Below are 21,427 nucleotides of genomic sequence, written 5' to 3' on the forward strand. Positions count from 1 at the left end.
GCTAAACCTCTAACAAAGACTGGTTGCTGAGTGCCCGAGGCTGAATCTGGTTTTGATATCATTCCCAACAGTTTTTCAAATGTTTCCGGTGAGAATTACAATCCCCTTTGTGGATATGTGTAATGTAAAGTTTATGTCTGATATAATTCAATGAAACAAAACAACTTTCCAGCCACCAGTTTGCTGAGTTATACAATGTTTATTCCTCAAATCGCCCTCCACACAGATTTCCCACCCAGAATGCATTTTGACAACGTCTTTGAAAAAGCGGCGCGGCTAATTCAAGATGGCGGAGATGGACCAGCTGTTAGACGAGAGTGAGTAACAACACAAATTTAACAGTTTTACAACGTAAACAAACTGCGGTGCTCTGGTGATGAGATAAAGAGCGGATAAAAAGCCAAAATCACATTCATGTAATAGAAATAATGATGCCGTGGTCTGTCTTCATGAAGTTCGTTTTTATCCTAGATGCACCGGTTTGTTCTAGTCAGCTACCGTTTGTTAGCACGGCAGGCTAGCCAGAGCTAACGTTAGAGTTGAACAAGTTACTTCACCCCAACCGAGTAAACAAATGCCATTAGCTTAGCTATGAGCTAACCGATGCTAACTCCAAGACCCTATTAGCAATAACAAAAGGACTATAAAAGCGTCGTTAGCTATAAGGTATTAATTTGTGTACTTGGGCATAGTTTCTTTAGTTCTGTTTCTGCCAGTGGCTTAGTTTTATCCCAACGGCTCGTTAGCTACGGTGATTTCACCTGGTTAAACGCTACGTATCGGCTTCTTAAGTTTTTTTGTTCAACAACTGAAACTATCGTTGGCAATGTAATTAATTATTATAATAACTTTATAACGTATTAACGTTAGCTGGTTTAATGCATGTTTTCGCGTTACAGTTCACACTTGACAGCTCAAACTTAGGGTGAAGGCCTTAATGACTTCGTCAGCTATTTCTACTGGAACTGTGTGGATGCTGTCAGGGTTAAAAGGTCCGCTTTGGATCAGTGGTTCATGGGAGCTTGGTGTAAGGGGAGGGGAAAGGGTAACTAGGATATTCTCAGAGATTTAAATTCCGTTTAAAAATTGATAGCTAAAAAACTAAATTTTGTCTTTTTTTTTAACAAAAGATAGCATTTGTTGTTAAACGATACAATGCTTGAGTCAGTTCCTGCTGTTATACTTTTGTGTTTACAAGTCAATTTAGTTAATTGCGATTAGTCTTTAAGAGCTATAAGTAGTGTGTTGTCTATTTTCTTGAAAATGGTAAAATGAAAATGAAACACTTACTGACTTCTGAAAAGCAGTCTAAAGTTACTGAGCAGTCTCTCTCAGTATCACTGATATCCTGACAGTTACTTTAAGAGGCAATGTTTCACTTACACTTTTTCTGGAAATCTGAAAATACAGTGCGCACTATGTCACAAGATAAGATCATTTCAAAGTAAACAACAGATGTGTTCATCTTAATACTGGAAAGGAAAATGGACTCCATTTATTTATGTTTTAGGTTAAGTCACTTCACTCATTTTAGTAGCTACACATATGCTTTAAGCATCACATATTGTCAATTTAGTACACTTATGTAGACCGATTCAAAGTCATTTGTATTCATTCTAGTTCAATCCAAGTTCTGAAACAGTGCTGTTATTTAGTTTGTAATGCTAATTGGTGTATATATATATATATATATATATATATATATATATATATATATATATATATATATTAGTAATGAACATGGTCAGAATTTGCTATAGAGCTGGCCAATATTGGACAGAAGATTCAGAATTGCTATTTTTTTTTAAATGTTTTTGAACAATATGAACTGCATTTTCTTTTTGAACTCTGAGAACTCCAAACTTTCAGTTCCTCACCCATTAATACACATATTCAAACACTGATGAATGTCTGTGAATGAATAATTCTGCTTATTACCCCAGTGCAGTTTCTGAGATTGCATTTGTTCAATACAAACTGGGAGAAATAATTAAAATAAGCATTACTACTAACTGATTACGTCCATCTTCTAACATTCCTATAAACTAATTACACAATTTTTTAAAACATTAAAAAAAAATACAGCTGTCAATATATTGAAGAATAAAATATATTTGCTGTAGTGTTTAAGAGCGTGGATATGTTTCTCTACTAGCACAAAGTCATGGAAATCGACTTTACATGACAAGTTATGTAAAGTTACCATCTCAGCTTTTTAAAAACAAATGCTAAAATAATGGTAGGTTCACATACTGGCAGATAGGGCACATGTATTACCTGCCTTATTGAATTGCAACCCCCCCCCCCACCTTCATCATTGTTAGCATTTTCTGTTCCCCAATTAAATATTGCCTCTGTTATATTGTACCTGTAACTGAACAATAAGAATTCCCTAAGACTACCTACATTTTCTAATCCACCATGTCACATGACAAATATACTGAACTCTGATACAAGTTAAAAATGTTACAATTTGACTTCCTCTACCTGTTATCTTCTGTGGCCAAACTTCCGTTTTAGTAGCCTGAATGAACACCTGATGTGTTTCTGTTGAAAATACTGTTTCCTTTATGTCTTGCATCTTTTGAGCTTCTTCTGACTTAACTTTTATACTTGATTAATAGTGAAAATGACTAAGTCTGCTTGTCTGCTCTGCCTTGTTGTTTTAACATATGGATGAAGTGTGAAACATCCGATTCCAGTCACCTCAAAATGTTCCACTTCATCTCTAGTCCACTTCATTTCTTTCTATACTATTTTGTTTTTGTCTGACAGTACTTTTTTTTTTTTTTTCCTTTTCCTCAGGTTCCTCAGCTGAGGCGCTCGTCAGTCTAAAAGGTCGGTGGTCACTTTCTTTGACCGTCTAGGTGCTGTCAGCTTCAGTTTTTCTCATGCGTTAGACAACATGTTGAGTTTTCTTTTCAAAACCTGTCATCTGTGTTTAGTAGTGATGTTATTTTAAACAGATCCACTGACTATTTTACAGAGGGCAGTTTGTCCAACTCATTAAATGAAAAGAACAGCTTCACAAGAGCACACAACACCAGAGGACGACATTCTTCCATCACAATGGACACGGTAAGAAACACAAAAAGGGTCAAGACTGGAATGATCTGGATCATGTGGGTTGTTATTGTACCAGTCAGTTATCGTATATTAAAATACATTTTTATAGTTTGTTTTGGTATGCAATAACAGAAGGGCAAATTTCTCACATTGGTATAAAAGAAAATCAAATTCAATTTAAGGGATTTCTTCAATGTTTATTTATTTATTTTTTGTTTAGTTTTTTTAATGGAGGTTTTTAAGAAAAATGAAGACTCAGTTTAGTTTATTTTTATCTCATCGAATGCCAGGTGTTTTATCTTGGTACTGCTTATTAATTCTTAGAAAGAGATGAAAAGAGAATGTCTAATAGCTGTTTTCTTTAAGCCAAACCCTACGTTTGTTTCCTCAGCCCACGCGGAGTTCTAAGAGAAGCCGCTCGTTTCGGGATGAAGACGAACCGCCCCAACAGCGAATCTCTTCCAGATCTCCTCGTAGGAGCCAGAGGGTCACCACTACACCACAGGTGAAAAGCTCCTAACCTGTGATAATTACAAAGGAGAAGTGACGTATACTTTACCGTTCTGGTTGAATTTCTGGAATGGTGCCTTCAAGTGTGGAAATTTGGCGACTGACAATTGTAGCGTTGTTTCTGTAGCCTTGAATATTATATATGGGACGACATCAGAGTGGAGCTGTGTGTGTGTGTATTCAAAGACACTTCATGAAATATTCAGCAGACTAAAAAAAATTTTCACAAGGCTGAGATTCATATACTGTTACAAAGGAATTGCCTCAGCTCAGCTTTGTTTGTTCTTTATAAAAATTCTGACTTAATACCTTATTTTTCCACATCCGTATCTTGTCTTCTGCCAAAACATTTGTGTAAAGCTTGCCCTTAAAAAATATTAGATAATAAAAAGTAATTAGATAGAATCTGTGAGATTTGGCATTTTTAGTAGTCTGGCAAAAACAAAAAAAAAGCCTTGTGATGAGTCCATTAAACTGAATGTTCACTTATTATGTTTGCATATTTACTTAAATGACTATTTTACTTGTCTTGCAGAAGTTTTCTAACATCGTAACACCAGATAAGAAGGCGTCACAAAAAATTGGGTTGAGGTTGAGAAACCTTCTTAAGCTACCCAAAGCTCACAAATGGTGCATCTATGAATGGTTTTATTCCAATATTGACAGGTAATTTCTCACTTTTACCCAAAGTAATTAATACTTCTAGATTTAGGACACATAAATCAGGACAAAATTAGTTCTGCTTGTCATTTTAGACACAGTTCATGCCAAACTGACATTCATGTTTCGAGATTAGAATATTATGTCAGACTAATAATAGTTTCAATACAAAAATGTGGATGAAAAGTACATTTAATACCCACTTGAACCTTTCAGTGCTCCTTTTAATCTGACAAGCGAGCCTCATCGGAACTTGTATTCAAATTATGACTGTGTACTTATGTTTATAATCTGTAAATATCTTTAGTTAAAAATAAAATTGAACAATTGTGTTCTCATTTATTTCCCTCACTAAACTATGTTCGTTTATTTTTCCAGGCCTCTTTTTGAAGGTGACAATGAATTTTGCTTGTGCCTCAAGGAATCTTTTCCCAACCTAAAAACAAGAAAACTGACTCGAGTCGAGTGGGGAACAATCAGGAGGCTGATGGGGAAACCAAGACGGTGCGCTTTGAGTTTTACAATAAAAGATGAATTAGCTCCTTTTCATTAGGTTTTTTTTTTTTTTTTTTTTTTTTTTTCGATGAGCAACTCTGAACTCTGCAGTAGAAAAGAATTGGCATCTCATTGCTGGACTCTAATGATCCACCTAGGTGTTCATCTGCCTTCTTTGCTGAAGAGCGAACGGCCCTGAGACAAAAGCGTCAGAAGATGCGTCTTCTGCAGCAGAGGAAGTTGTCAGACATGTCGACTTGCAAAGACCTTCCCGATGAAATCCCGTTACCACTCATCATAGGAACTAAAGTCACAGGTCAGGTCACTGCAATGACAACGTTATGTGCTTTAACTTCAGTCACCTTTCAGTTTTGATTACAATATTTTTTTGTCCTTCAGCTCGGCTTCGAGGCGTCCATGACGGGCTTTTCACGGGGCAGATTGATGCTGTTGACACCAGCGCTGCAACTTACCGTGTCACTTTCGACCGCAGCGGCCTGGGAACTCACACTGTGCCTGATTACGAAGTCCTGGTAAAGCGTTTACCTTCTTCTGTTGCTGATGAAATAACACTACAGTAGGCAGTTGCTCTAACAAATATATAAGCATAGGAAAAGGTGGATTAATTTTTTTTCTTAATTTGGCAATGTTTCTGTTTTTCAGAGCAATGAGCCCAATGAAACTATGCCCATCTCTGCCTTCGCACAGAAGCACCGGTCAACACGCTACATACAGAACCTCATGACTCCTCCTCGAGCGCCCTACCCATCTGTTACCACTCCTGTACAAATGGTAAACCTACATCCAACCACAGTTTTTGGTTAACTGTCTGGTTCTCCTCAGTAGGCAGTGCCTCCTGAACCTTTTTCCATTTTGTGATGTTACAAACTTCAATGTATTCTATTGAGAATTTAAGAGATGATCAACTTTCCAGTGTCAGAAAGGTCTAGCATGAATTCTTACTCTGAGTCTGTATTTTGTAAAAAACTAGCTTCATCTGCGGTTACATTCCCGTATCTGACATTGTCAGTTTAATACATTTCTCAGTTGGATGTAATTGATAGCACTAGGAGCTAATATTGGGCTAAGAAAACTCACTTCAATCAGGAAGGTGATATAACACAATCACAACTTCCAACAAACCCAGAGGATTGAAGCAAACACTGGATGGTCATTTTACAGCACAATAAGTTAACATTTTGTTGTACTTTCCTCATTCTGTTAATTCTCTTTTCTTATTGTCTGAACTGGTTATCAACATACATTTCAATTTCTTTCAAAAACCAGGACAATGATCCTCTTATGAACGCTTCACCATGGAGGACCAAGCTGCCCAGCACAGAGGGAGAAACACTGGGTGGATTTCCTGTAAAATTCCTTGTCCAAGTTGTAAGTATTTCCTGTCAAAAAAAAGGTTTGAATCATTAAAAACCAGCGCCACTTCAAACACATTTTTCTGCTTTTCAGACGAGGCTATCTAAAATCCTCATGATTAAGAAAGAGCACATAAAGCACTTAAAAGAAATGAACACGGAGGCAGAGAAACTGGTAAAGTCATCAACTAATATGACAAAGTAACTTCTTTGGAGATGGAGCTTAACCTCACTGCATGCTGGTTTCCTGTGTTCAGAAGTCGTACTCGATGCCAATCGACCTGGACTTTCAGAAGCGATATGCCACCACTGTGCTCGAGCTGGAGCAGCTCAATAAGGACCTGAACAAGGTGCTGCATGAAGTTCAGCAGTTCTGTTGTGAAGTAAGTCAAAAATGACTGCTTAAAGCCAAGCAGGCTTAGTCACTGAGATTTATTTTAAATCCCACTGTCTGCACCATTGTTTATCTGTAGCCATATAGGTAGTGAAAAGTGGAGGACAAGAGGCTTTGCTACATACAGTTGTTTATGTTTTCAGCTCTCTCCAGACCAGGGCATGGTTCCAGCTGACCATCCCACAGATCTGCGGCGGCGTTGCGAAGAAGAGGCCCAGCAGATGGTGCAGCTGAGCAACACGCAGCGGGACGGCCAGCCAAGCGTGACAAACGCCAGCCTCACACACCTAGTCTCCCGCCTCACCGCGTTGCTGCTACAGATAAAGGTTGGAGAACAGAGAGACATTTTGCTGCTCACAGCAACACATGACAAGAATTAGATTGGTTATGCTCATGTGTGGCAAATCCTTACAGGGTGTCCTGTTTTTGTTTCAGTGTCTTGCAGACGGAGGAGATCTGAATTCATTTGAGTTTAAATCTCTAACAGACTCCCTGAATGACATCAAAGCATCAATTGATTCATCCAACCTCAGGTAAACCACCTACAAATAGTTCCTTCTGCTTTTTTGTAGTCATGCTCCAGGTGAATAAAAAATGTGTAATTGTGACTTTAAATATATTTATCTTTTCATCACATTGAAACTACAGATTATAAAGAATTCTATTTGGACTTTAGTTTAGACTCCACACAACCCTTAAAAATATTATGCCATGGTTAAACACGGTTGTGGTACCATCATGCTATGGGGATGCTGTTTTTATTTTTACCAAATTAATCTACTTTATTTGTTCCAATGAAATATTGTATGTTTAGTCTATAAGCAAGCTAAAGATTTGGACACCAGTTTTAGATCAAAACATAATCATATGTTAGAAGGTTCCAGTCAAAGACCAGACATCAATCCAATTAATTATCTTATGGCATTACTTGTATGTTTGATCGGGCTCATATTGAGCTGATTTGCAAACAATGGGCTATAGAAATTCTGTGTCCAGATGTACAAACTTGGTAGAAAATAATGCATGCCAAACTTTTAAGATCTTTGTTACAACTTCAATTATGCTACTAACTGGTGTTGATCTCTCACATAAAAACTGTTTGCAAACCATATGTTATTTTAAAGTGACAATTTGAAAAAAAAAATGGATATGAAAACTTTTAGGAGGTTTTAGAGAGGCAGATGATTGCTTGTTTATTTTTTTAATGACTTTTTAATCTTCTTTTTCCAGCTGCTTTCAGAATAACGTTGAAATCCATGTGGCACACATCCAGAGTGGTCTTAGTCAGCTGGGCAATCTGCACGCATTCGCTGCCAACAACACCAATGCGGTCTGAGTCTCTACATCCTCCCTAACACACACACAACCACGCACACACACACACACACACACACACACACACACACACACACACAGGTACATGCACACACTGAAAATGAGGCTTGCTATTGCCGTCTCCTGAAAACGGAGCTGTTAAGGTGACAAACATTGGGCCGTGTTGACACTGTGGCTCACCGTTGTGCAAGCCCAAGTTTGGACGAAGTTTGTCTCGGATTCCTGGGGTTTTCTAAACGGAGGGAAGATGTCATGTATTTTACCCACCCATTTTATTGTATAAAAATGTTTGTGCAACCAACCAATACAAGCCTGAAACAGTCTCCTGTCATCACTAATCTGTACCTTTACCTGCCACAGTTGAGATCTCCAAGCTCTTAGGTGTTATTTATTGGTTTCCATGTGCCAAACATTGATTCTAACAGTTTTATAGTCTGTATTTATTTATTTTTGCATAGATGTGTATGGTTGTGAAGAAATCTTTCCTGTCCCTAATGTTTCCCCCTGTAAGTGTTTTGTTCTGTTGCTCCGCCGCTGGCAAGCACAGGGGAAGCTGAAGAATGTTTTATAAAACTGATTGTAGATAATTGTATATTATATGATTATTAGGACTATTGTCAACATTTCTGCTGTATGTTCAGAAATGGCTTTTGTAATTTTTGTGTGCACTGAAAAGAGATTTTGGTATTTTTATAAAGGAGAAATGTTGGGTTTCGATGCCTTTTACTCTCTAAGATCTTAGCATTTCCACCTCAGGCATGGCTGCTGCTGCAACTCCCTTTTCCCCCCCACAAATGAAGCCTGCATTATTGACTTAACCCTTAAGATCTCAAGTCAACACTTCTTTCCTGTTTGTTTTGTACAAATGTATATGAGAGCGCCTCAGGGCAATTGTATATAAATGTTTCCCTCTTTTTATATTAAACATGCGATTTCAACTGCTTATTGTTGTTGAATTTATTCAAAAATAGATTCCAGTTAATACATATAAAGAGATTTCTTAGTTTTTTGTGTTTTCCTAACAGTCTTATTACAGCTTTATAATAAATATAATATTATCATTAACATCACATAAAGCCATGAAAGCCAGTCATGGCATCACTTTCCCAGTCAGAATCAGAGTCACTGATGTCCTGTGTCTCTCCACTAAAGACTGGAGGAAACTGGTTGAACCTTTCTGTGGCCTTCGGTTGTGGATACCGCATTTGGCCTTCCTTATCCTGCGGGGATGACCTGCTGAAGCTTTCTTGGGTCGGTAGGGGAGGAATCACAACTTTCATCTCTGGTCCAATCGTTTTATTCGGTGGGAAATTATCATACTCCACCAGAATTTGTGGGCCCTGGTTGCCAGGCATGCTGGTTTTGGTTCTTGGATGGTGCTCCAACTCATCGGGATAAAGAGGGATGCAGCAGCTTGGGACGGCCCCGGCAGGCTTAATCTGTATCTGCTCTGCTGGGGCTCTGGTTCCCTTGTCGTAGATGCAGGAAGGCAGCTCCCGTTCGTAGCTGCTGGATTTGAGCTGAACGCCGGTCCAACCATCTTCTAGACCTCCTGACCTGTGTACCTCAGTACCATGGCTATCGTAGACTGGAAAAGAAAGAAGCCAAGTAAGAAAAGATTGCTGATCCAGTAGGGGGGGCCGGGGGCTTTCTACTGATTTTATTTAATAATTACCTTTCTCTGGACACATTCTGCTTTGAAGTTGCCCAAAGGGGCCTCCTGGTGGTGCGCTGGATGCTTTTGTGGAGCCAACTTGGCGACGTGACTTGGCCCTTCTGTTCTGAAACCACACCTGAGGCAAGAAAATAAAAAAAGAGTGGTTCATTTTTGTCACAAGTAATCATTGAAAACCAATTCTCTTCAGTTAAATCCGTCAACCTAAAGCACATTACCTGAATCCTGGACTCCGGCAGCCCAGTCAGAGCCTCCAGTCGCTCTCTCAAGTAGATATCTGGGTATTTGGTGTCAGAGTAAACTTTCTCCAGAATCTCTATTTGCTGCTGGGTGAAATTGGTCCTCTTTCTCCTGTGGGTCAGAATAGCAACGCACTTGTCCTCCCTCGCACCAGGTTTTGTTGAGGTAAAGTAGTTTGTAACGTCTGAGGCTCCATAGTCTAGAAGAAGTTTGGGAAAATGCGTAAATGGCACGAAGAATCAGCTAGAGTGTAGATGCATACACTTTCTGAAATTATCTACTTTTACAGAAAGCTTAGATCCTAAAGAAACTGACCTGACGATACCGCGCTGTTCAACTGCAGGGGCCCCTCTTGATACATCTGGAAGTGACTTAGATCCCCGACGCGCATATTCCCACTAACCGCAGACATGGTCCTCCGCGTCCTACCTCTAGTGTCCAACTGAGATTGAATCCTTCGAGCTTGCTCGAGTTAATATATCCCTCCGCGATCAAAGGTAGTTGCTATCTGGACGTGTGAATGGGTCAGCCATCGGGGCCGACTGGCACTGGAGCGACCGCGCAGCGACTTCAGACGTCTGCGGGCCCGAGGAGGTGTAAACCATCACACCCGGAGCGGTGGAGCGGCCGCGGGCCTATATAAAGGCGGGGGGTAATGGAAGCTGCGGGCCTCAATACACATTGACAGAGAAAACATTTATCCGCTTCTGAAATGGGTGAAGCTACACTAATGGACCGGTGGTCTTCAAAGGGAGACAGTCGGAAACTGGACGGAAATATTCCCAACAGGGCACAAGTTCAAAGGGCTCGCCGTGCGACAGGAGGAAGACAGAATCCCATGGCTTGGTACTGAATTTGCAAACAACACAATGAAAAACTGTCATTTATCTTAAAGTTTGAGTTATAATATTAGCCCTGACCCCTAAAGCCTTTTCTCAATTTGTAATGTCATAATTGAAAACTTCAAATATTTATTGGGATTTTCTCTGATAGACATATTTTTTTTCAGTTTTTTAACCATAAAAGCCTGAAAAGTGTGGTCATTAAATTAGCATAAAATGGAAGGAAGTCGTAGCTTATAGAAATTGCCTTCCTCCTAAATTGACAGGTAGAGTTTAGTAATAACCATTTACATTCAATTACATTTACTTGAGTAACGTTTTGGAAAAAATTACCTTTAGTAGTATTTTACTACACTGTACTTTTTTACCTTTATTTGAGTAATTTGGTTATAAAGTATCGCTTCTCAGAATTTTTGGATTCTCTACCCACTGAATGAAAAACAAACATGTTTTAACCAAAAATGCACCAGGCACAGACATACACCCACAGTTTTTGTTAAACTTTCATAAGTTTTATATTGAAAGAAAGTGATTTGGAAAACATATTTTACCAGATTTTATTGTTTTTTGTAACTAATTGTCAATTTGGTCCTTAAAATACCAAAATTCCCTCTTAACTTCACATTTTAGTCTGTTCAGTCTCACTGATTTGCCATGAAGAATTGTCAGATTTTTCCAAAGGCTCACAGCTGTAAGGTCGTAGACAGCTTTGCCTCAAACAGTACGGATGCAAATACATGCCACACTTTTCAGACTTTTATTTATTTATTTTTGTTATTTTTCTTTTACACAATTACACATTGTGTAATAAATTAATAAATACATTTGTTTACAGGTATAACATACATCTGTCTATCCATAAACAGGTTTATCTTGTTTTTTTATTTATTTATTTATTTTAAAGATAATGTTGTCCTAAAATTATACTTCACTGTCTTCCTAAGTGGGACGATGTTAACTGGAATACACAAACTCCAGTTCAAAAGAAGCCCAAAGGAGTGGCCAATTGTTATTAGTAGACTCACCTGTATAAGTATCAAGTCAATAGTCCATCTAGGATCGCAGACAGGATAATTTGTCCCCTTTTGTTTGACAAGATTAGTAAGAATTAGCTTTTATTCGGTTAACAACTTAACAGTGCACTTGATCATTAGTTTGGCGGCTTTTATAGAAATGTCCTTTGAAAAATTAGTGTTTTACTATATATGAAACTTCTCTGGGTGTGGGTTGACTTTAACATTGCAAAACTGAATCACTAAATGAAATCCAGACTCTGGATGACTCACAAGACTTATAGGGCTCATGCTGCGGTAAACCACAGGAAAAAGGCTCCATGTTTGGCAATATAAATATCTTAAAGTCATCAATTTTTTTGTCGTCCTGTTTTGAAAGGAAAAAAAAGTGAGAATGTAGGTCACTCAGCATGTGTGTAGCAGCGAACTTGCTGGCTTTGTGAATTTACAGTACCTGAGAGCTGCTGTGTAATTTCCCATCAACATTAGTGCTTATTGATCTCAGCGCTTTTACACCTTCACCTTTGTTCAGGTAGGATGCTCTTGTCGCTTAGGACGTTCACAGCTCTTTCGGTCGCTCTGTCTGAGGACCTTAATTGGGTATTGCCTGTGAACACAGACCATATTGCTATGCAAAATGAGGGTGTTAAACTTCCAGCTCCCTTGTGACTGTCAGTGATAAGTTCTCAGAGAGCAATATGCTTCCTCGAAGCAATTCTGCAAATACAAACAGGTAACAAAGCTTACAGTTTTACTAATATTAAGTAAAGACAAACGGTTTTGTCTTGATTCATTTTTAATGTGGGTTATCATTAAGCTTTGGGCTACAGAAATGAAACTAAACTGTTAAAAGGAATCAGTGTTTGTGTACAGTCAGGACTGCACTTCAGACACCAGAGGTGCGTAGGGATTAATGGCTATTTCCAGTCAGCAGCTGCCTCAGGATCCAAAAACAGGTTCGCACCTTCCAAAGACTTGGCAAACTAACAGTTTGATCTGGCCCACATGCATTTGTTCCACAGTCAGGCTGGTAGATCAACCTCAAAGGTTTGCAGAGATATGTGAAAATGTCAACTACCTTATGGGCCTTTCCTTTCAGTGTGGTCTTTGCGTATTTAAGAGGTATTTCGGTTTTACTGCAAGAATGGTCAGATTCTTCTGGTAGCCCATTTATCTACTCCGATGTTTTTGAAAATGTCTGAACTATTTTTTTTTTTTTTTTACTTTTGTTTTTGAGGGGCTGGGAGCATCTTCCATGACTTCTTTATTTGTTTAGTTGATTCAGATGAAGTCCTTTGTTATTTGAACTTTACACATAACATTGCAACTTAAATTTTAGTTGCTAAAGTTAATTCATAAATAGATATTTCATCATTCTCATTATAAGGTACATGTTAGAAATTAAATCTTATCAAATCTTTTCCCACACTTCTCAGTGCAGCATTGCTTTATTTCATACACAGTACAAATTAGCCATTGGTTAATGTGAATGGTGAAGAAATCAAGCAATGGTCTTACTTAGCATGTGTAGAGTTGTAGTTGGAATGGTTTGACTGGTTTTGAATCATGATTTATGTATACTGGTTTTATCAATTCAGTTTATTAAATTATACTTGACCTCAGCTGGCACTGGCACTACAGGTGGAAATTAGAATGTTTTGGGGTTTTTTTTCCCTACAGTATGTTTCCTTTAGAAAATGTCAAGCAAATGTTGTACATAGTCTCAGTGTAAAATAAAGAAAAAAGGTTGAAATTAAGCTGCAAAAAAACATATTGTGCAAATATGGGCTGATAGTGAACACCAGATGCAAGAGACAGTGTGACCGGGAGCTATCAAGGACAAAAAAAATGTTTATCAGAATAAGGGGATGAATATTCTGGCTGGTCTATGTCCATAGTTGGACATTCCATTGGTTTTAAGTAATGTATATTAAACTATAATTGTCATTCACTTTTTCTGTGAATCTACTGTTTTTTATTTTAGTCTGCTTTAAAATGAAGTAAATGTGTAAATAATCCAATATGAATATGTTCTGTCTTTCGGGTTAAAGCCTCGTCACTGTTTACTTATTTAAAAAAAAAACGGATCTTCCGTCAGGTCTAAACGGAAGTAGGTACGTGGCTGCTTCAGCTGACAGTCTACAATGATGGCGACAGAGGTTCAGAGCGGCGACCTCGACAGCGCTACGACCAGCCGGCTCGAAGTTTCCATCGACGGCCTCACCCTCAGCCCGGACCCCGAGGACGAGCAGAACCAGGTGGAAGAACCGAATCTCGCTCCCACTCAACCTGGGACAGATACACCGGCGGACGAAGAGGGCGACGATGGAGAGTCAGGCAAATCTGCGATAGAAAGGAAATGGGGCTTTCCTTTACTGGAGCTGTACGGACTGGCCCTTAAATTTTTTAAAGGTTTGTTAAATTCTTATGATGTATCACCTCTGGTGCTGTTATGCGGAGATTTTTTTTTTAAGCGCGTGATGTATTGTGAGCCCGGTTTTCTCCTGACTGTGGTTAGCATTTTGCTACCACTACCTGCTAACTGTCAGTCGCCTATTAGCTCTCTAGCTAATAAGTAGCTAACGACATGTTAGCTGACCGTTGAGGCGTAAAACAAGAGCGAGGCGCTTGAGGTTTTGGACTGCGGTTGTATGTGATGTAAACCCGCTGTGTTTTCTGGGTTTAGGTTATTCAGTTGGAGTGATATAGATCTTGTCATGTGGCAGGTTTCAGCGACTTGCTTGGGGGCTTTTTTAACACGCCCAGTCTTTTTACTGCAGCTCTATAGAACGTTTATGGGGCATTTTAATGAAGTCAAAGAGTTACAAATGAGGACAGATGCGCGCCTTGTTGCTTTTAACCGAATTTATATAATTGTCAGACAGTATAACTATGATTGCTTTCTTTCCTACTACACTAAGATTGTTGCCAATTATAAGGCTCTGCTAACTCTACAAAATAGCATTCTCTTGAAATGTTTCCGCCTCTTTTAATTCCAAGTCCTTCACTTATATTTTAAACCCGTGCAAAAATAAGAGACGCTTCAACGCGTGAGCAACTCCAGCACTGGCCATGAGGGTTGTTTTTCTTAGCACAGAAGACTACTGATGACTGTGCAAACAGCTAAGTGGCCTGGTTGCCACTCTGCACAAAGGAAATCTCTGCTTTGTATTTTCTCCCCAGTTTGTCAGTTTGGGTTCATTCTACTTGTTTAAATATCACACAGTACATAAATCTGCCTCTTGATCTCCTTAGTTTGCCAGTGCCATTATAAATCTGCTGCTCCCTATCTACATGTTGTACTCTTCACTGAAAAAACTATGTATTGTAGTTGTAACATTTATTAAGTATTGCCTTTCTGACCACCTTTTTTCTCAAAGCAGCCCTGCTTAGTTTATACAGATTGTCATGGTGACCTCCTGGTTCAGTCATGTAATTGTTACCGATTTTCTGCATAGATGATCATATTGATTTGAAATTGCAATTTCTTCTGTGTCCTCTTTGTATCACATGTTTGTTGCGATATTCAGAGGCTTTCTTTCAGCATAGTTTAGCTTTAAGAATATGCTAACTAAATTCTACCACTTTTTCCTGAATAGATAAAGATGGCAAGGCCTTCCACCCTACATATGAGGAGAAGCTTCGGCTTGTGGCCCTTCACAAACAGGTGTTGCTGGGCCCTTATAATCCTGATGCATCCCCGGAAGTCGGCTTCTTTGATGTCTTGGGAAACGATCGAAGGTAACCGCAGAATACGACTTTGCTTTCATGTGAATTATGTAGTCTTTGTATTTGTTTTTGTGTCATTATGAAAACTCAACATATTGACTCAGAGAAGGTAGCTTGGGTCAAGTATCAGTTTATGACCCCCTATTAATAAGAGCTAAATTCAATCAGAACATTTTATGAGTTTGATGAATTTCTTTTACTGCACTAGATTTTTTTATCTAAGTTTCTAACTAGCAGGTAATTAGCATGGCTGTTTGTTCATGATTTAATTGTGCCGTTTACCTTCCACGTTACTTTCTGTGCAGGAAGGAGTGGGCCTCCCTAGGTAATATGGAGAAAGAAGAGGCCATGGTGGAGTTTGTCAAGCTTCTCAATAAGTGCTGTAACCTCTTTGCTCCTTACGTCATATCGCACAGGATTGAAAGGGAGGAGCAGGAGCGGAAAAGGTAAAGTATACAAGTTTGCCGCAGTGTCCAAGTATTAATTTGGCCAAAGTTTCACCTATATGCAATGAAGCACAATTCAGTTAAGGGTTTTACATTAATATACCAACCTAAAAGTATCTGAAGTGCCATTTTTGTGCCTAAAAAAAATATGCTTTCGATTTTCAGACATGCATGTTTGAGCCCACGTTCTCCGTTTTTGCTCATCTTTAGGAAAGAAGAGGAGGAGCGACTGAGGCAAGAAGAGGAGGAGAGGGAGCGGCAAAGGCAGGAGGAGGAGAAACGGAGGCTCGAGGAGGAGGACAGGTTGAGAAGAGAGGAAGAGGAGAGGAGGCAGGCAGAGGAGGAGAGGCTACGGATCGAGCAGCAGAAGTATGTGTCGCTGTGAGGTGTTTATAGAGTCCTAACGCAAAACTGACCTCCAGATTTCACTATTACCAAGACATTTACAGGCAAACCTGTTATTACCAATCCTGACTTTCAAAGCTTCCCTCTTGTTATTTCAACCAGACAACAGATAATGGCGGCATTGAACGCCCAGACAGCAGTGCAGTTCCAACAGTATGCGGCGCAGCAGTACCCCAACAACCCAGAGCAACAGATGAGCCTTATCCGCCAGCTTCAGGAGCAGCACTATCAGCAGTACATGCAGCAGCTCTACCAGGTCCAGCTGGCTCAGCAGCAGGTAACAACAACAAGAGAGACAGCAGCTTGCTCTGGCCTTGAAAAGTATGCAAGCCCTTTGAACTTTTTCACCATGCAACCACAGGTTTTATTGAATTTTATTGGAGTTTTATGGGACACACCAACACAAAGAGCCAGAAGGAAAACATGGGTTTTTATAACTCTTGTAAAACACAAAAAATATTTTTTTTAAATCTACAACTCTATGTATTTTATTTGTTTTCATGCAGACAACTTTTGCAATAACACCGACCTGAACACACGACTTCCACGGTCAAACTCGGTGGCAGCATCATGCTGTTAGGACGTTTTCCTCAGCAAGGATAGTCAAGAGTCTATGGGAAGATGGATGTAGCCGAAATGGCACATTTTTACCCCAAAGCATGGTCATGTGCAGGCATGCCGCAATCAGCAGTTAATCGCGTGAGAAATTAAAACAAGCTTGATAATTTCCTTCTGATGGTCAATATTTTTTTGAAGGACAATATTGCTCACAAAGACTTCACAATGCCTTATTTTATTGTTTTTGGTTGTTTGTAGTTTGTAGTTTCTATTTCCAATTTATTGGTTTTGGTTGTTGTATTTTAGTTTGGATATTTAAAATATCTTCCAGTTCCAGTGTGGAATATTCTGCGTGATGGTTAATTTTTTGCCGTTCTTTTGTCTTAGGCAGCTTTACAGAAGCAACAGCAGCAGAATGACTCGTTGATGCACGGCTCCTTGGATGCTAACAGCTTTAACAGCGGCGATGTGACCTCCGCTTCAGCAGCTGGGACGTTATGTGCTGCTTCACCACTTTCCAGCGAGGAAGCTCCTACGGTCAACGGAGGCCAGTCGGACTCTTATTCGGAGAGCATGGACAGGGAACCAGAGCCGGCAGAGGAGGTCTCAGAAAACGGGCCTTTATTAGGTTTGTTGGCTGTAGCTTTTTTTTCTCTCTCTCGCTCTTGTTGGGAAAAAATAAAACACATGCAGGATTTGAACTCATAAAGAAAGATCCACATTTTCCTTTTAGCGCAGCTAATGGCAGGAGGAAATGGCGCACTCTGTGCTTGCTTATGTGACCTTGAGGGCAGGGAGGATAAGTGCTGGACCAAGTGATATGTGATATGTTTAGGTATCCTCTGGCCACAAGTCCTAGTTGCAAAGGAAAAAGAAGTCATGCAGGAAATGTGAAAGGCATTGATTTTATTCCAAAACACAAACCGGGACAGCTGGTGTCCCAGTAAGAGATAATGTGGAGGACAAAATGTCAGAGGGATAGCTGTGTAAGCAAAACCCCACCACTTCTGCTGATCATTCACACACACATACACTTTATGAACAAATTATTCATCAGCCTGTTGCATCTGGTAATTGTTTGTCATTCAGTTTCTATGAGCTGGAATAATTGCTAATGGGGAGTGTAATGTGTATCCTAAGGGTATAGACAGAAGTTGGGTGATGTATCTTAAAAATAAAATCCCAGATATGTGTGTGTGTATGTATATATATATAATTATTTCCTTACTTTTTGTTCTTAAAAAGGAGTTACAAGTGATCGAAAATATCCTATTTCAATCTTTCCCACTGTGAATTGACCTGAATTAAAGGTTAAAATAAACAGAAGCTGTAAAACATGCTTGTGAATAAAGATAGTTTTGCTTGGGTGGGTTATCATTACTTTGAACTATGGAAATCCAAGGAGTGCATTGGTGAAAAAAAAAAAATCCAGATTTTCCACAAAATGCAATCTTTAAAACCAGAAAATTTGATAAATCGATTTGTCACAGCCTTCTGTAGGGCTGGGCTCCTAGTTTGCCAGCAGGTCCCTTCAACAGATCACAAATTGCTTCTTCTCCCTCAATCACAGCAGACTCCCCACCAGTCATCGCTGCACCGTCGATGTGGACGCGGCCGCAGATCAAGGACTTCAAGGAGAAGATTCGCCAGGATCCCGACAGCGTGATCACGGTGGGGCGCGGCGAGGTTGTGACGGTGCGCGTCCCCACCCACGAGGAAGGATCTTACCTGTTCTGGGAGTTTGCAACAGACTATTATGACATTGGCTTTGGGGTGTTCTTCGAGTGGACAGACGCTGCCTCTGCTTCAGTCAGTGTGCACGTGTCGGAGTCCAGCGACGAAGACGAGGAGGATGAAGGTAAGGGATCTCATTCAGTTAGTTTGCATTTGTTAAGCCTTGAACTTCCTGCACTCAATAACACTGAGTAAAAATACCTTTAGTATTGCTAAAAATGGAAAGAACAGAGCAAAAATACATGATGTTAAGCGGTTTATCAAAGGAATAGTTTTGAAGTTTCGAAACCATAACTTTGCAGAAAATCTCGATACCTTAAACTGGACTTAATTCAATCATTTCTCTATTATTCTCCGGTCTAAACTTTCCCATTGTCCTTCTGTCCTCAGGTGATCCTCCCACTGAGGAGGAGAAGGCGAAGAAGGAGGCAGGGAAGCCTCACGTGGATGAGATTGTGCCGGTTTACCGGCGGGACTGTCACGAGGAAGTGTACGCCGGCAGCCACCAGTACCCCGGCCGTGGAGTCTACCTGCTAAAGTTTGACAACTCCTATTCCCTTTGGCGCTCCAAGAGTGTTTACTACAGAGTCTACTACACCAGATAAGCCTGACTAAAGACACAGGGAGAGTGTTTGTTCATGTTTCGTGTGTGTAGGTGGAGATGTATGTAAAAGGCAGGCTGTATCTGTGTACGAAGGACTAAATTGAGCCGTTATGGAGGAAAAAAACCACCAGAGGGAGACAGAGAGACCCTTAAACTGGAGATTTCACTGATGTATTCTGTATGTGCAGGCCTGAACCAAGTTCCAACCATGCTACACATCTTGTTTGAGCCTTTTTGGGGGAAAAAAAGAGAAAAAGAGTGTGCGTTCCCGTTGTAAATTCACTAACTGTCCTTGCTGCACTTGCATACACAAAGCTGTAGGAGTGTCCTCTAAACTTGTGTTTTACCACTTTCCCCCTCCGCCACCCTGGACTCCTCCTCCTCCTGCTGACCGCACCGGCCCAGGACTTCCCAGTGTGGCCTTGTGTGACTGACGCCCATAAAAACGAATGGAAACTCGGCATGTCCAACACTGTGAGCCGACTTTTCCTGTTTGTCGGAAATGGTGGTCATGTATTCCCCTCAGCCCCCTTTGAGAACACAGATGATTCTGGAACTCCAGCGATACTGCGAAATGTGCTTCATAACACTATGCCTTTTCCAGAGATCCTCTGGTTCGCTTAAACACCACATTAAAAAACATCAGTGTACACAGACATAGTCATTGTTTTTGTTGTGAAACCATAATATGTTCTGTTCCTTGTCACTAAGCTTAAGTAAAGTCCAGGGAGGATCGTTTAGCTAAGGCAGAGGAGTTTTCAGATTACTGCTTCCTGTACCATTGTTTTCATCTTCATGACTTGATTCTGTATGACAGGCAGAATGCAGCAGCAGTGCGTTTTCTTTAATGGAGACTGCTGGCCTAATTTATGAAGGACAAGTGATCAATTCAGTATGTTCATCTGAAGTGTCAGCCTCTTTGGCTTGTGAACAAATTCATCTAAGTACAAGGTGCAGAAAACTTTAAAATCCAGTTACTTCTGAATGCATTTTTTTGTTTTTTGTTTTCAGGCAGCTGTTTCCTCTCTTCTTTTCCACAATGGGTCACGCGTCTGACTAAAACACAAATCCCTTAAAAAAAAAATCACTTTAAATGAGATGGTGGTGTCAATTTTACTTGAGAGAGTTGTGTTTGACTCCATTGTAGGTAATCTATACCCTCAGCAACAATTCATGTTCCTTCAGGTCACCACACTCTGTTACATCTGCGCAGAAATCGGTGTTGCACAAATGCTGTTTCTTCTCTGCTCTTCCTGGTGTGGATTGCCTCACATCTGCACCGATCTTCATCTCTGGTGTTTGGAATAAAAGTGAGATGGCTGGCTTGTGTTCTGCATTCAAATTCATCTCCATTTATGCATCCACATGTTTTTGTGTCCGCTGGATGAATTGTGCTCTCAACGTTTGTTTAAACTTGGGGTTTGTTAAATGGCTGAAGGAAAAGGGTTCTGTTTATTTTTGGCTTTATCACACTGTGCATTGTGTGTGTGTGTGTGTGTGTGTTTATCCAAAGGCAAATAAGGGTTTGTTCATGAGTTTCCAGTAATTTAATACGCCTGGCTCTAATGCAGTTAGTGATTTGTGGATCAAATTGTCACTACATATGGCTCAGTCAACGCCATTCCTGTACCTAAAGACGCGTTTCTGTTAAGTTTCTTATTTCTAACCAGTTTGGTTTTTAGTTAGTCAAGATTTGTCTGTAAATAATTCAGTGAATGGGTTTATGCATGGGGGCTTTAGACTCGGAGGAAGGCGATGGTTTTGGAAATCAATGCACTGTATTATAAGGTGAATGAGAGTTTAATTTTGCCCCATGACTTGTTAAAAGGACAAAGGTATAAGACTATTGGTATGACAGAGAAGCTCATCTTCTTTACTTTAAAGTTTTATGTTGTTGTTTTTTTAATTCATAAGTTGCAAAATCATTTTGGGCATATATTTAATCTTGATTAAACTTCATCTTCTGACCGTTGTCTTTGCTTATTTTTACACGTACACACTTGTGGTTTTAGTTCTGGTTTTTCTGTTGAAATTTAAGGATTTTATTGCTATTCCGTATGCAAAATATGAATGTTCTTGTTCTTTTTTTTTACCCTCACAAAATTGTGTAATAAAAATGCCAATTGTCTAATTTTGCTTCAGGGTTCAAACAAAGAATGTAAAAAATTGCCACTTTTTACAGCCTCAAATTTTGAGTCTGTCCTGAAATGAGTAAAGAGAGGGAAAAAGGGCATGAAAGAAATGAAGGGAAAAAACATAGAAGGAAGAAAATACACAATATAGTTTTTCCTTCAATATAAAGAAATGGGAGAAGCAAGAATGGACACGAGGGAAAGAAAATAATGAAA

General features: G+C 39.6%; 3 protein-coding genes across 4 annotated transcripts; 2 read left to right on the forward strand and 1 right to left on the reverse strand.

Annotated features, from left to right (window-relative positions):
• The first annotated feature begins 232 nt into the window (after positions 1–232).
• Positions 233–8,776, forward strand: lin9 (lin-9 DREAM MuvB core complex component). The gene is made up of 15 exons (XM_014969557.2): positions 233–317; positions 2,806–2,838; positions 2,987–3,078; positions 3,458–3,571; positions 4,112–4,242; positions 4,615–4,740; positions 4,890–5,047; positions 5,131–5,264; positions 5,395–5,523; positions 6,019–6,120; positions 6,199–6,279; positions 6,362–6,487; positions 6,642–6,824; positions 6,934–7,031; positions 7,729–8,776. The coding sequence occupies exons 1-15, from the start codon at positions 287–289 to the stop codon at positions 7,832–7,834; spliced, it is 1,644 nt and encodes a 547-aa protein (XP_014825043.1). The 5' UTR covers positions 233–286; the 3' UTR covers positions 7,835–8,776.
• Positions 8,777–8,868: 92 nt separating this feature from the next.
• On the reverse strand, positions 8,869–10,184 carry mixl1 (Mix paired-like homeobox). The gene is made up of 4 exons (XM_088001997.1): positions 10,064–10,184; positions 9,727–9,947; positions 9,509–9,626; positions 8,869–9,421 (listed from the first exon to the last, which is right to left on the reverse strand). The coding sequence occupies exons 1-4, from the start codon at positions 10,158–10,160 to the stop codon at positions 8,901–8,903; spliced, it is 957 nt and encodes a 318-aa protein (XP_087858123.1). The 5' UTR covers positions 10,161–10,184; the 3' UTR covers positions 8,869–8,900.
• A 3,537-nt stretch (positions 10,185–13,721) lies between these two features.
• acbd3 (acyl-Coenzyme A binding domain containing 3) lies at positions 13,722–21,047 on the forward strand. Of its 2 annotated transcripts, none has more exons than XM_014969248.2 (8): positions 13,722–14,015; positions 15,203–15,344; positions 15,638–15,778; positions 15,989–16,147; positions 16,286–16,460; positions 17,129–17,369; positions 18,312–18,599; positions 18,866–21,047. In XM_014969248.2, exons 1-8 carry the CDS (start codon positions 13,748–13,750, stop codon positions 19,078–19,080), a joined length of 1,629 nt encoding a protein of 542 aa, XP_014824734.2. In that variant the 5' UTR covers positions 13,722–13,747; the 3' UTR covers positions 19,081–21,047. The 2 variants fall into 2 exon arrangements, with proteins under 2 accessions (XP_014824734.2, XP_014824812.2); XM_014969326.2 differs by having other exon boundaries at positions 18,315–18,599.
• Positions 21,048–21,427: the final 380 nt, after the last annotated feature.

This window comes from Poecilia mexicana, unplaced genomic scaffold, assembly GCF_051168715.1.
Source record: "Poecilia mexicana isolate PSO_F unplaced genomic scaffold, ASM5116871v1 scaffold_21, whole genome shotgun sequence".
Taxonomy (NCBI): domain Eukaryota; kingdom Metazoa; phylum Chordata; class Actinopteri; order Cyprinodontiformes; family Poeciliidae; genus Poecilia; species Poecilia mexicana.

Coding starts and splice junctions, on each gene's coding strand:
- lin9 (XM_014969557.2), top strand. CDS start 287: ATGGCGGAGATGGACCAGCTGTTAGACGAGA. Junction 5,265..5,394: donor TGCCTGATTACGAAGTCCTG/GTAAAGCGTTTA, acceptor TCTGTTTTTCAG/AGCAATGAGCCCAATGAAAC. Junction 6,280..6,361: donor ACACGGAGGCAGAGAAACTG/GTAAAGTCATCA, acceptor TCCTGTGTTCAG/AAGTCGTACTCGATGCCAAT.
- mixl1 (XM_088001997.1), bottom strand. CDS start 10,160: ATGTCTGCGGTTAGTGGGAATATGCGCGTCGGGGATCTAAGTCACTTC. Junction 9,627..9,726: donor TGCCGGAGTCCAGGATTCAG/GTAATGTGCTTT, acceptor TTCTTGCCTCAG/GTGTGGTTTCAGAACAGAAG. Junction 9,422..9,508: donor CAGAATGTGTCCAGAGAAAG/GTAATTATTAAA, acceptor TTTCTTTTCCAG/TCTACGATAGCCATGGTACT.
- acbd3 (XM_014969248.2), top strand. CDS start 13,748: ATGATGGCGACAGAGGTTCAGAGCGGCGACCTCGACAGCGCTACGACC. Junction 16,461..17,128: donor TCCAGCTGGCTCAGCAGCAG/GTAACAACAACA, acceptor CTTTTGTCTTAG/GCAGCTTTACAGAAGCAACA. Junction 17,370..18,311: donor AGAAAACGGGCCTTTATTAG/GTTTGTTGGCTG, acceptor CCTCAATCACAG/CAGACTCCCCACCAGTCATC.